The sequence below is a fragment of the Miniopterus schreibersii genome, assembly GCF_964146895.1.
Source record: "Miniopterus schreibersii genome assembly, chromosome: 4".
In the NCBI taxonomy this organism is placed as follows: domain Eukaryota; kingdom Metazoa; phylum Chordata; class Mammalia; order Chiroptera; family Miniopteridae; genus Miniopterus; species Miniopterus schreibersii.
In genome coordinates, this window is record NC_138105.1 from 71705571 (window position 1) to 71718683 (window position 13113).

Here is a 13113-nt window from a genome sequence, read left to right on the forward strand (position 1 = left end):
CTGCCCTGACTTTCCATTGGGCCCTCCTCAGTTTAGCATGTTAGGCTGTGCCTCGGAACAGTGGGTTCCCAGATGGCCGATTTCTATTGGCCGCACCAGTGGCCAATGAGGGTCGACCACGCGTTTTGGTGGACGCCCACCGGTGCGGTGGGGGCCTCCAGCCCTTCAGGCCAGGTCATGTGACCAGACCTTGGTCCAACCCCGCCCTCGTCCGCTAGCGCAGCTCAGGATCTGGGCGTTTAAAGAATCCGCGCGAGCTCAGGTGTCACCCTGCAGGATTTGGACCCTGGTCCAGCCTCCCCTGCTCCTGTCCCCTTTGCATGGAGGTGTGGGCAAGGTTTTTTACCCTGCATCTGGGGAACTCCCACTACGACGCGCTGTCTCTATCTCTCTCCTTCCCCCCAACACCCGCACCCCTTGCCCCTCCCAGTATGAGGCAGAGGGCATCCGGGTCTTCACAGTCATGCAGGCCCGCAGAGAGAATGCTAGCTCTCTCCTCCGTGTGGCCGCTAGTATCTGGTAGCCTGGACGACTGCTGCTATGTGACCTGCGGCAAGGCAGCCTCTAAAGTCACAGAGGCTCCTGAGAGCCAGGAGGAGCGACCCTGGGCAGCTGCTGCCCAGCTGAAATGCTTCCAAATCTTTTAAGGATATCCTGGGAGAGAGAGAAGGAAGCCCAGAAGTCTCGAAGCTATGACTATAGGCTGTGATTCCTAGGGCCCAGTAGGGTTGTTATCCTAGTCGCAGCTTGCCTCTCCTTTACCACCCCGCCCCCTCCACCCATTCCCACCAGTAAATGAAAGGGGTCGCCGCTTTGTGGTCTTCCACAAACGGCCTGGCTTTTGCAATTAAACGGCTAAAGATGAGAGGGCAGGGGTTCCGTGGGGGAGGAAAAAAGGAGACAGATGGTAAAGAAGATAAGGTCTAAGGGAGAGAGGCAGGACTCCTGAGTCCAGAGTCTTCTGAAGCCAAAGCCACGTGACTGACTGGAACACCAGCTCCCTGCCTCCAGTCTTCTGGAAGAAGGGAGGGCTAGGGGTTTCCCAGACTCTGAACAAAAAGACTCTGGACCTGGGAACTTAGGAGTGGACTGTCCCTGGCTGTATCCTGGCCCCCTTAGGAGGAGCCTCAAGTCTAGAGTGATCACTGCAGGCCTGCCACTGACCCTCCTGTCTTCCCTCCCTTCCACCAAGTGCCATGGACACATGGGTTTGGTGCTTCCTGTCTGAGGGTAGACTATGCTTGTCTTGTTCACTTCACCATCCCCCAGTGTCTCCTGCAGCACCTGACACAGAGCAGGCTTAAAACCTACTTGATCTGTGACGGAAGGAAGGACACTTGAGGATATTAATTTTTTTTTTTTTTTTTAAATGAGGAAAGTGCTTTGAAGGAAAGAAGGGACTTTGAGGAATGCATTCTGAGGTGTGTTTTTTTATCAGTACTTCACTGTACGGTCAGGATTGGGGGATATTAGTAACCCCATTTTCTAGGTTAAAATAACAATTGTGATGGTTAAGTGAATAAAGGCATACTAGTTAGAATAGTGCCTGACACACAATCCACATTCAATTTAGTATTAACAAATACTGCATACATGTGTGGGCACTATGTCACAATTCTCACAACAACCTAGGCTCATATTATCTCCATCCAGGTGAGGAAATTGAAGCACAGAAAGATTAAGAGATTTGACTGAGTGACATAAATGGCAGGTCTGGGATTAGAATGTACTTGTGCTAATAGTCTCCACTGGCCACATGTGACTATTGACCATATGAAATGTGACTGGTCTGAACTGAAATGTAATGTAAGTGTAAAAGACACATATTTTCAAGGCTTAGTACGGAAAAAAGAATGTAAAATATTTCACTAGTAATGTTATATTAAACATTTAAGTGATAAATGAATATATTAGGTTTTGTTAGTTCTTCAAATTAACTTCACCCATTTTGTTTTTAACGTTACTACTAGAAAATATAAAATTACACTTGTGTCACGTTATATATCTATAGGCCCATGCTGATTTAGACCATGCATTATTGCCCTGACGTTGATCTCAGAGCGTGGGGTAGGGAGCTGGATGGGATCTGAGGTGTTTACAATTTCTGATTCCATCTCTACCAGCTCCTTGTAGAACCATGCGCAAATCATAGCACCCTCTGAGCCTCAGTTTTCACATCTGTGAAATGGGGATTATATCAGTATCTACATCATAAAGTTTTGGAGAAAATGAAATAACACACCTGAAGCACTTAACGCTTGGCTGGGCACACAGGTGGAGGTCCGTACAGATTAGCTGCTACCTGGACTATAACTATTATTAGGTGGGTCCCTCTCCCCTCTATAAATGGGGATGGTCCCTACCCAGCCGCTCTTTGAAAATTTAAAAGTAGTTGACATCAGCAGAATGATTAGCTCTGGAGCCCACCACCCACAGTTCTCTAAGGTAAGAGAATCCCAGAGGGTTAAGGGCTCCAGGGAGAGAGAAGGAGGAAGTCCAAGGTTATACAGCCCGCTGCAGGTGGGACTAGATGAAACTTAAAACAACTTTGTGATTCTGTCCTTTAGGTCAATCAATTTGACCTCTCCAGTCAAGCGGACACCACAAGTCCAGCTAAGGCGGAGGTAAACATTGAGTCCTTTCCGCGCTTTGAATTCAACAGACACACTCAAGATGGCAACGCCCTGAGCCCTACAACACGGCAAGACACATTCAAGATGGCGGCGCACGCTTCGGCGCCGGTTCCGGTTCCGGTGGTTCTAGACCCGGCTGGGACACACTAAGCGCTTGGGAAATAACTATGGCGGATGGCCCGGTGGCCGAAGTGCTGCTGCGGCGGCTGGAGGCGGCCGATGGCGGCCTGGACAGCGCGGAGCTGGCGGCCGAGCTGGGCGTGGAGCACCAGGCGGTAGTGGGCGCCGTGAAAAGTCTGCAGGCGCTGGGCGAGGTGAGCCGGGCCTGAGATGCCGGGCCTCCACGCTTTGGCACGTGGAGTTCGCTTGCCAGGAGGACGCTGGTGCCTCCAGGCCAAACTCCCTCAGGCCTAGTTAGGGATAACTGTATGTGTTCAACTCTGGGTGCGCAGGCAGGGAGTTAGGAACGAGTAAGGACCCTGATGCACTGACGTTCCTCATGCAGAAAACGTCCACTGAGGGGATGATCAACGTTGGGCTGGGGGGGTTACTATGGTGGACAAAAAGACGCTATCGCTATCCTCAGGGAGACTGCGGCCTAATGGGGGAGATACGTGACTAGAGTGATGGAGGAAGCACAGGGTACCCAGAGGTAATAGCTGATCTAGCCTTGGGGTCAAGGAGACCATCCCAGAGGAAGTGACAGCTGAGTCAGTGGGTCAGGGAGACCATCCCAGAGAAAGTGACAGCTGAGTCGGGTTTCTGCATTGAGGAGGAAAGCCATGGCATTTTAGGGATCAGTTAGGAGTGGGAGGGTGAGAGGTGAGAGAGGCCACAGAGCCAGAATTTGCAAGGTCTTCTGGTCCCTCACACGTCTGGAGCTAGTCTGACGTGTGTGTTGCCTACATCATTCTTGGGAACGACCGACAGGGGCAGGATACAAGACTAGGAAAGGAGGGCAAAGGCTTAGCACATCCCCAAACTAGAAGACATGGTGTCTGGCTGTAGGGAGGCAGCTGGAATGAAGAGGTTATTCAGGAGAGGGAATGAAGTGAGATTCATGGCAAGGCAAGGGGAGCATGAATGAAACCCAGCCTTCTGACTTCGAAAAGTGAAGGGTGATGGAGCCACAGGAAGAGGATGCAGAGGGGCCCTTGGGCCACCCAGGAGGCTGGATCCACAGGGGGAAGACATAGAAAATAGATCTGGGTTGTTCATTCATCATGCTTATGTTCTGTGACCCACTCTTAGCTCTATTTATCATTCAATCCTTGCCATAACCATAGGATGATGGTAGTGTTATTGTCCCCATTTTGCACATGTGACCACTCCTAAGTACTGGTCAATAACTTGAGCAGTGTCACTAGAAGGGACAGGCAAACCTGTATTTGAAATTAGGTGGTCAGGCTGCAGAATCCAATGTTGTCAATTCTGAGAAGGGATTAAAGCTATAGTGTGTGGGGTGATAGTATCTTGACTGGTGTGAAATTGACATTTGTGTCATAGAGGCTTAAATAGTGGCAATTTAATGTGGTTCAGTCTGACGATGGTAATAATAACAATAATAGTAATAGTTAGAATGTATGCAGCATTTGCTGCATGCTAAGCACCCTACATCCTTTCTGTGTATTAATTTAGTCACTCTTCAGAACAACCCTCTGGAGTAGAACCCACCACACCCTGCTCTTATGGATAAGAAAACTTGTTCAGGGAGGTTAAGCACCTTTCCTCAGGTCACCTAACAAGTGAGGAGCAGACCGGGGAATTAGAATGAAGGGGGAGCTAGGACCTGTGAGCCCCACCCAGCCTTGCCACTCTCTGTGACCTGAACCCTATCCTAATCTTGGAGCTTCAAGTTCCCACGTGTAATGTGGACCTCTGGACCTTTCTCTGATGCTTTAGTCATTGAGATGTGAATGTATAAATGTGGAGACAAGTCAGTTCATCTTAGATCTTAAAAATCTTCCCCAAGTTAAAAAATGCGTATTTCCCAGGTTCAAAAGTAATAGAATTTGACCTCTGCCAGGTGACACCCATAGTACTTTACCTCACCGTAGAGGTATGAACTGTATTTATTGTTATTCCTGTATCACAGAAGGGAAACTGAGGCTCAGCAAGGGTAGATCACTTGGCTTGGAAGTAATGCAGCTGAGATGTGAAGCCCGCTAAGATGTGCTTTGACCTTGGCTCCAGTGTTGCAGCAAGGGGGTGCCCAGCTCTGAATCTTGTCCCTGCCTGTGTCCTCTTTTTCCTGCAGATCATTGAGGCTGAGCTACGTTCCACCAAGCACTGGGAGCTTACTGCTGAGGGCAAGGAGATTGACCGGGAGGGCAGCCATGAGGCCCGGGTGTTTCACAGTGTCCCCCCAGAAGGCCTGGCCCAGAGTGAGCTTATGGTAGGGCCCTGGGAGGGGGGGCAGGGCCTAGGGAGGTGATGGGGTGAAGGTGGCCCTCATGCCCCCCTCACTGTAGCCTTATTCCCTTAGCGACTGCCCAGTGGCAAGGTGGGCTTCAGCAAGGCCATGTCCAACAAGTGGATCCGTGTGGACAAGAGCGCTGCTGATGGGCCCCGGGTGTTCCGAGTGGTGAGTCTCTGTGAGCAAGCAGGTGCTCCTCTGGCCCTCACAGCCCCCCGTAACCATCATCCCATCATTGTGACAGGTGGACAGCGTGGAGGATGAGGTGCAGCGGCGGCTCCAGATGGTCCGGGGTGGACAGGCTGAGAAGCTGAGTGAAAAAGAAAGGAGTGAACTCAAGAAAAGGAAGCTGCTGACTGAAGTGTGAGTGGCTGCCACCCTCAGCCTCAGACCCATGTCACCTGTGTGGCCCTGGAGTGGGAGAAGGGAAGGGAGAGCTGTTCTGGCCACAGTGGGCTATGGTTCTGTAAGTCCATCCCAGCCCCTCTTCACACTACGGTTGTCAAGCACACAGGTCAGGCTCATGCCACCTCAAGGCCTTGGCACATGCTATGCCTTCTGCTAAGAATGATCTTACTACTGATTTTCAGAGCAGGTTCCAGCATCCAACTCCTGCACACGTGTCAGCTTACAGAGGCCACATTTTCTCCCTGCAATTTCCACAAAAGCTGCTCACTCCTAGTCTCTGTCTCTTTTTCCCTGTTTATTTCTTTCACAATCCTAAACCCTTCCTGAAATTGATTGAATGCTGGGACCTGGACAGCTGGGTTCTATGCTCTCACAGGGCTGCATCCCCTTTGAGCAGATACTGAATGGAGGTGGTCTGCCCAATGCAAGTTTTGGCTCCACCACTTACTAGCTCTGTGACCTTGACTAAGTCACCTGATCTTTCTAGGACTCAAGTTTTCTCTTCTGTAAAATGGCCCCTTTTCACAAGATTGTGAGGTGACTTCAGTGGAACAGAGCTGGCATAGGATAACTTTATTAATCTAAACTTTAACTATTATTATAACTCCCTGCTGCATGCTTAGTGCCTTGAATGGGCCCTGGAACACAGTAGGTTCTCAATAAGTGTTTATTGAATGAATAAATGAATGAACTCAGGACGTAGGTGGGCGCCAAATAAAAGGATTTCAGGTGACAATAAACATCAGGAAGAAAATAAAGCAGAGTGACTTGGTGGGTGGCGTTGGGGTCAGCATTATATGGGAGGTCAAGGGAAGCGTCTTAGAGAAGTTGACATTGGTGTCCCCTTCCCTCCTCTGGCTATAGAACCCTGAAGACCTACTGGGTGAGCAAAGGCAGTGCCTTCAGCACCAGTATCTCCAAGCAGGAGGCGGAGCTGAACCCAGAGATGATCTCCAGGTAGGGGCAGCCCCAGGGTCAGGGGTCAGTGAAGGGGAGGTAGGGGTGGGCAGTCTTCACCAATTCCCTGTACCCTGCATCTCCACCCATAGTGGCTCCTGGCGGGACCGGCCCTTTAAGCCCTACAATTTCTTGGCCCATGGCGTCCTCCCTGATAGCGGCCACCTGCACCCCCTACTGAAAGTTCGCACCCAGTTCCGGCAGATCTTCCTAGAGATGGGGTGAGCATGGGGCTAGGGGTGGAGCTGGGCCAGTCACTGGGCACAGGCACAGTAGTCAGGCCACATGTCCTGCCAGGTTCACTGAGATGCCAACCGACAACTTCATTGAGAGCTCCTTCTGGAACTTTGATGCACTCTTCCAGCCCCAGCAGCACCCAGCACGAGACCAGCATGACACCTTCTTCCTGAAAGGTGGGTGGGCCCCGCCGCACCATCAGAGGTGCCGGGCCTAAGCAGAGCCTTTTGGGGTGACGTACCATTTTACAGGTAAACTCCATCCTCAGCAAGGCCAACAAGGCTTCTGTGAGCCTGTCATGTTAAGTTCTGTGATTTCCTCCTTCCACCAGCCCTCCTGACCACCTCAGGGCATTTGCCTGTGCTGTGCCTTCTGCTGAGAACTGTTTTCTCCTGGATCTTGATGGTGGGCTTTAGTATCAAACGTCCATTCATGTATCATCATTTCAGAGAGTGCATTTTAACATGCCTTTGTCCCCCTGTGTTCTAAAAGTTCCTCACCCTTAATCTTCAACCTTGGTTTCCGTTGATTTCTTCTTTTTTTTCTTCCCACAGTCTTTAGTACTGTCTGAAATTGAATGACTTCCACAATGATTGTTGTCTCCCCAATCAGTAGGATGTCAAGTGAGGCCATTAGATGCCCATTACCTGGCTGGGAGCAACAGTATCATTGCCATCATTATTGCCATGGCACCCTAAACTTACTAAGCACTCACTGTACACTAGTTGCTCTTCTAATCTTCCTACCAACTATAGGAAGTAGTATGATTAGCCCCTTTTACAGATGAAGAAACTAGGGCTCAGAGAGAGAACAACATTTGACCTGGGTGGCATGTACTTTTATGAAGTCTGCTGCCCTGGTCCAGTAGCTCAGTTCCTTAGAGCGTTGTCCCAATACGCCAAGGTTGCAGGTTTGATCCCCAGTCAGGGCACATACAACAAGCAACCAATGAGTGCATAAACAAGTGGAATGACAAATAGATGTCTCTTTCTCTCTCCTCTCTCTCTCCCTTCCTTTCTCTAAAGTCAATTAAAAAAAATATATAGCCCAGCCTGGCGTGGCTCAGCAGTTGAGCATCGACCTAGGATCCAGGCAATCGGGGTTCAATTCCCGGTCAGGGCACATGCCCGGGTTGCGGGCTCCATCCCCAGTCAAGGGCATGCAAGAGGCAGCCGATCAATGACTCTCTCATCATTGATGTTTCTAACTCTCTCTCCCTCTCCCTTCCTCTCTCTGAAATCAATAAAGATATATTTAAAATCTATCTATCCATCCATCCATCCCTGGCCGGTGTGGATCAATGGTTACAGCATCAACTGGTGCACTGAAGGGTCGCAGGTTTGATTCTCAGTCAAGGGCATTTACCTGGGTGGCAGGTTTGATCCCCAGTCCTGGTTGGGGCATGAGCAAGAGGCAACCAATTGATGTCTCTCTCACTCTCTTTCTCCCTGCCCCTCCCTCCCTTCTATTGCCTCTAAAACTCAATGGAAAAATATTCTCAGGTGACAATTAACCAAAAATAAAATACATGTACACACACACACAAAGTCTTTGTTTAAGCAGAGACCAAAGGAGGTGGGAAAGGGAGCTATATCTTGAGAACAGAAGTTCCAGGCAGAGGAAGTGGCCAATACAAAGGCCCTGAGGTTGGAACGTGCCTGGTGTGCTCACAGATCAGATGGGAGGCTCTGTGACTGGAGGAGGTGATGAGTTAGGGGTGGGTGGGATGAGAACAGAGCTATCTGGGGGCCACAGAGAGGACTTTGGCTTTTTCTCCCTTTGAGATGGGAGCTATGGAAGATTCTGGGCAGGGAGGGATATGACTAACTCAGGTGTTCCCAGATGCCCTCTAGCTGCGATGGCAGGCAAAGGTGGGACTGCACCTGTCACTGTCTGTCCTCTGTGCAGTGGCTGTTTGAGAAATGCTTCTTGACTGACCATATGATGCTCTGTCCTGCCCAGATCCAGCTGAGGCCCTGCAGCTCCCCATGGACTACGTCCATCGGGTCAAGCGGACGCATTCCCAGGGTGGCTATGGCTCACAGGGGTGAGGCAAGACCAGGACTTTGGGATGTTGGGGGGAAGGAAGCTGGGAACCTGATGGCACAGCATGGACTTCTGGATTTCCTCCCAAAGGTACAAGTACAATTGGAAGCTGGACGAGGCCCGGAAAAATCTGTTGCGCACACACACCACAGCAGCCAGTGCCCGTGCCCTCTACCGCCTGGCCCAGAAGGTACAGCTGGGCCTGAGCAGCATGGGGACAGAGAGGGGACTATCATACTGACCTTCTGACCTATGACTTGGCCTCGCCTGTCTGTCACCCCCAGAAACCCTTCACACCAGCCAAGTACTTCTCCATTGACCGTGTGTTCCGGAATGAGACCCTGGATGCCACGCACCTGGCTGAGTTCCACCAGATCGAGGGTGTTGTGGCTGACCATGGCCTCACCCTGGGCCACCTCATGGGTGTCCTTCGGGAGTTTTTCAACAAACTGGGTGAGCAGGCAGGCTGGGGCAGGTGGTGGTGGTGGGGCCGCATGAGGATGCCTGGGTCACCAGCCTTGTCTTCCACCTAGGTATCACCCAGTTGCGCTTCAAGCCAGCCTATAACCCTTACACCGAGCCCAGCATGGAGGTGTTCAGCTACCACCAAGGTCAGGGTGGGACCCAGTACTGTGGAAGGGAGGGAGGTCTGAGGCTGTCCCCTCTTTAGCCTGGTCTCCTCACTGCCAAGCCCACACCCTGCCGCCCAAGTTTACTACCAGGCCCAACATAACTCACATGAGTTACCCCATCCTTCTTCTGCCCCCACAGGCTTGAAGAAGTGGGTGGAGGTGGGGAACTCCGGGCTCTTCCGTCCAGAAATGCTGCTGCCCATGGGGCTCCCTGAGAATGTGTCAGTCATTGCCTGGGGCCTCTCTCTGGAGCGGTGAGTGTGTTTAGCTGCTTTGTTTAGGCGCCTGGCGTGAGGTCTTGCAGATCTTCAGCACCATCTATTTATTCATTAACAAACTTTAGTGAGCACCTGCTATGTGCTCTGTTTTATGCTGTGAATAAATAGCACACACCCCTGCCTCTGGGAAGTAGGGGTCTTAGTAGAGTGAGAAGTATGACAATAAGTAAATTCAATAAATAATGCCTAGAGTGTGCCTAAGCACAGTAACTGCTAGAGAGAGAGCACAGCAGAAAGGGCTAAGGAGAGGAGGTTGTCAGGGAAGGCCTCACAGAGGAGGTGGCATCTGAGTAGACTGGTGGTAGATTACCTGGGAGGGTATTTGGGGAGGGGCATTCCAGGCAGAGGGAATTGCCAGTGCAAAGGCCATGAGTCTGGAATGTGCCTGTTGTGTTTGGGGGCCAGTGTGGCTGGAAGTGAGGGGGTAGAGAAGGAGGTGATAGTGCAGATTGTAGAGGACCTTGTGGGCCATGGGGAGGACTTGGGATTCTATTCTGAGGAAGGTGAGAGCCCTCAGAGAAGTTCTGATCAGAGGAGAAAGGACCTGACCTGGTGTCCCCTCTCTCCCTCAAGCCCAACAATGATCAAATATAACATCAACAACATCCGTGAGCTGGTAGGCCACAAGGTGAACCTGCAGATGGTGTACGACAGCCCCCTATGTCGCCTGGATGGCGAAAGGGGGTCCCGGCAGACACAGGAGACCACATGACATGGGCCACCCTGGACAGGCCACCCACCCCGAGCCCCTTGCTGCCCAGCCTTTTGCATCCCTGGCCATTGGACCCCCTTGTATTTATGAGGCCTCTGTGAGGCTATCTCCCTGCTCCTAGTATCCTCTTCCCCACCTGCCCCAGGGTCCCAGGGGTAGGGGAGTAGGTAACCCATTTGTTTTGATGTCCATGTATGAGGGTGGGCCCTAGGGAGCCCTGCTGCTGGCTAATAAAGTGGGCAGTTGCCTTCATCTGGTGCCTTTCCTTGGGGGTAGTGCGGTCCTGTTGGCTTCCCAGCTCAAAGTGCTGCTTGATGGGAGGGAACTTGGGTGCTGGTGTGAGGGGTGATGGATTGGGGGTCATGGATCATCAGGGCCTCCTGATCAGCTTCAGCTAGTCCCCACCCCCAGAAAAGATGAGCTCTTTCAAGCATTTACTCATCACCTACTGGTGCCAGGCCCTCTTCTAGGTCAACAAAACAGACCCCCTGTCCCTTCGGAGGGACATTTGGGAGGGCAAGCAAGCTAAGCTTTTAAAAGCTTCCTCCCCTTCCTTTTAAAGACTCTTTTTTTTAAAGAATATTTTATTGATTTTTAGAAAGAGAGAAACATCAATGCGAGAGCATAACATCCACTGGCCACCTCCAGCATACCCCCTACCAGGGTTTGAGCCCGAAACCCAGGCATGTGCCCTTGACCAGGAATAGAACTGGCAACCTCCTGGTGCATGGAACAACTCCAGCCAACTGAGCCACACTGGCCAGGGCTTAAAGACTTTTTAGACCAGTTTTAGGTTCACAGCAAAATTGAGTGGAAGGTACAGAGATTTCCCATATACCCCTTGCCCCAACATCTGCACAGCCTTCCCCACTATCAGCATCCCCACTAGAGTGATGCCTGGTTACAACTGATGAACCTACATTGACACATCATGTGAACAACAGTACATTCTGTGTTGCACATTCTATGGATTTGGACTAATGGATGATGACATGTATCCATCATTATGGTATCATACAGAGTATTTTCACTATCCTGAAAGTCATCTGCGCTCCCCACCTGTTCATCCCTCCAGCTCTGCACCCCCCAAATAAAAAACTACTTTAAAATTCTCATAAGGATGTTAAATGAGCCCATAATAGGTGAATAGGATACAGCTTTGTGAGCCCATTGCTCCCATTGAACAGTGTTTGGGATCTCACACTTGAGCTTCATTTCCTGTATGTTTCTGTAGAAATATTTTAAAGCAAATCTCAGCTGCCACATCGCTCACCCCACATATTCTGGGGCAATGCACTTTTGAAAACATGGACAAGCCCTGGCCAGGTAGCTCAGTTGGTTAGAGTGTCATCCCCATACACCAAGGTTGTAGTTTCAATCTCTGGTCAGGATCAACCAATGAATGCATAAATAAATAAAGCAAGAAATCGATGTCTCCCTCTCTAAAATCAATCAATCTAAAAACAACAAAAAAAGTGGACAGTTTCTTGGGACAGCTCACAAGGCCACTGGCACACTCAGCAAAGTTGACAAGTCAACTGAGGCCATGGGCATCACTGATCCCAGGGCACTGTGGGTACCAATCTCCCAAGGGCTCCTCAGTCAAATCTCTATTTCAAGTTAAATAATTTAGTCATACAGAAAAATACTGATTCATGCAATAAGTGCATACCTCCTAAGTGCCAACACTTTATGACCTGAATGAAGCCTTGGCAGCGGGCAAAGTAGACTCAGGTCCCTGCCCTCAGGAGCTGGCATGGGGGGAGGGTACTCTGGAGACATAAATACAGAAATGGAGGGGTAAAGGCCTTACTGAAAAATAGCTGAGGAGGGTAAAGAACATGTAAAGCATAATTTAACAATCAGGAATCACCCCACCCCTACTTTGGTCAAATCTGAGCATTGACTATAGTATTTGCTTTAGAACTTTCAGTTTTTAGACCTATGTGACCTGACAGATGGGTTTGAGGACCCTATGGGCTTGTCCTAGTTCCTTTCATCCCCACCCTGCTCAGGTTATTACCCACTCCTGAATTTGATGTTTATCATTTTCATGTTTAAACATTTTTACTAGTATATTTTACATTCCAAGACATGGTTTTTCATTCTGCATGTTTTTAAAAGTCATTCAAATGATGCACCATAAAAATCATCCTGCATCTTGTTTGTTGCTTTTGTTTGGGTTCCATGTGCTTGTGTTTGTGTGTATATGCTTAACAGTAAGCCTTTGATATTTTTCTTAGTCCTCCAATTTTCAAATCTGATGGTGTGGGAAGATGAATTTTGTTTAACTTGTATTTTTACCATGAAATACTAATGTTACCTATCATTTTTAAACTCTTGGTATGTTCCAGATGTTTTATCCTTGAAACCCTTATAATAGCCAGATATTTTAGATTTTATCTGCTTGGTAGTAGATGAAGATGGGTTTTGAGAGTGAGTAGCAGTTTTATGATCATCATCACTGGTAAGAGATAGAACCCAGATTCAAATCCATGTTTTCCAGAATGTAGGTGTCAAGATGTGTGTCCTAGTGTGTGTGGCCCAGGACAGAGACTCCCACAGAAAGGCTCAGCAATATGACTGGATTCCCACTGCCTCCTCCACATGGAGGCTGTGACAGGTGTCCCAGAAAAAGCTCCACCTCCTTCCCAATCAATTGGGACAATATCCCAGCCCTTCACCGTGCCCCCCCAACCCCAGTCTCCCCCAATTCCTGCTCTTTCTCCCCAGCAGGCCTTGTGGCTGCTCTTCAAATATACTGAGCTTGCTCCCACCTCAGGGCTTTTGCACA

General features: G+C 49.8%; 1 protein-coding gene across 1 annotated transcript; it reads left to right on the forward strand.

The window, feature by feature from the left end:
* The first annotated feature begins 2765 nt into the window (after positions 1 to 2765).
* Positions 2766 to 10571, forward strand: FARSA (phenylalanyl-tRNA synthetase subunit alpha). The gene is made up of 13 exons (XM_081136870.1): positions 2766 to 2947; positions 4891 to 5028; positions 5119 to 5217; positions 5294 to 5412; positions 6322 to 6414; positions 6507 to 6635; positions 6712 to 6827; positions 8614 to 8698; positions 8788 to 8887; positions 8982 to 9150; positions 9231 to 9308; positions 9469 to 9583; positions 10181 to 10571. The coding sequence occupies exons 1-13, from the start codon at positions 2801 to 2803 to the stop codon at positions 10317 to 10319; spliced, it is 1527 nt and encodes a 508-aa protein (XP_080992996.1). The 5' UTR covers positions 2766 to 2800; the 3' UTR covers positions 10320 to 10571.
* Positions 10572 to 13113: the final 2542 nt, after the last annotated feature.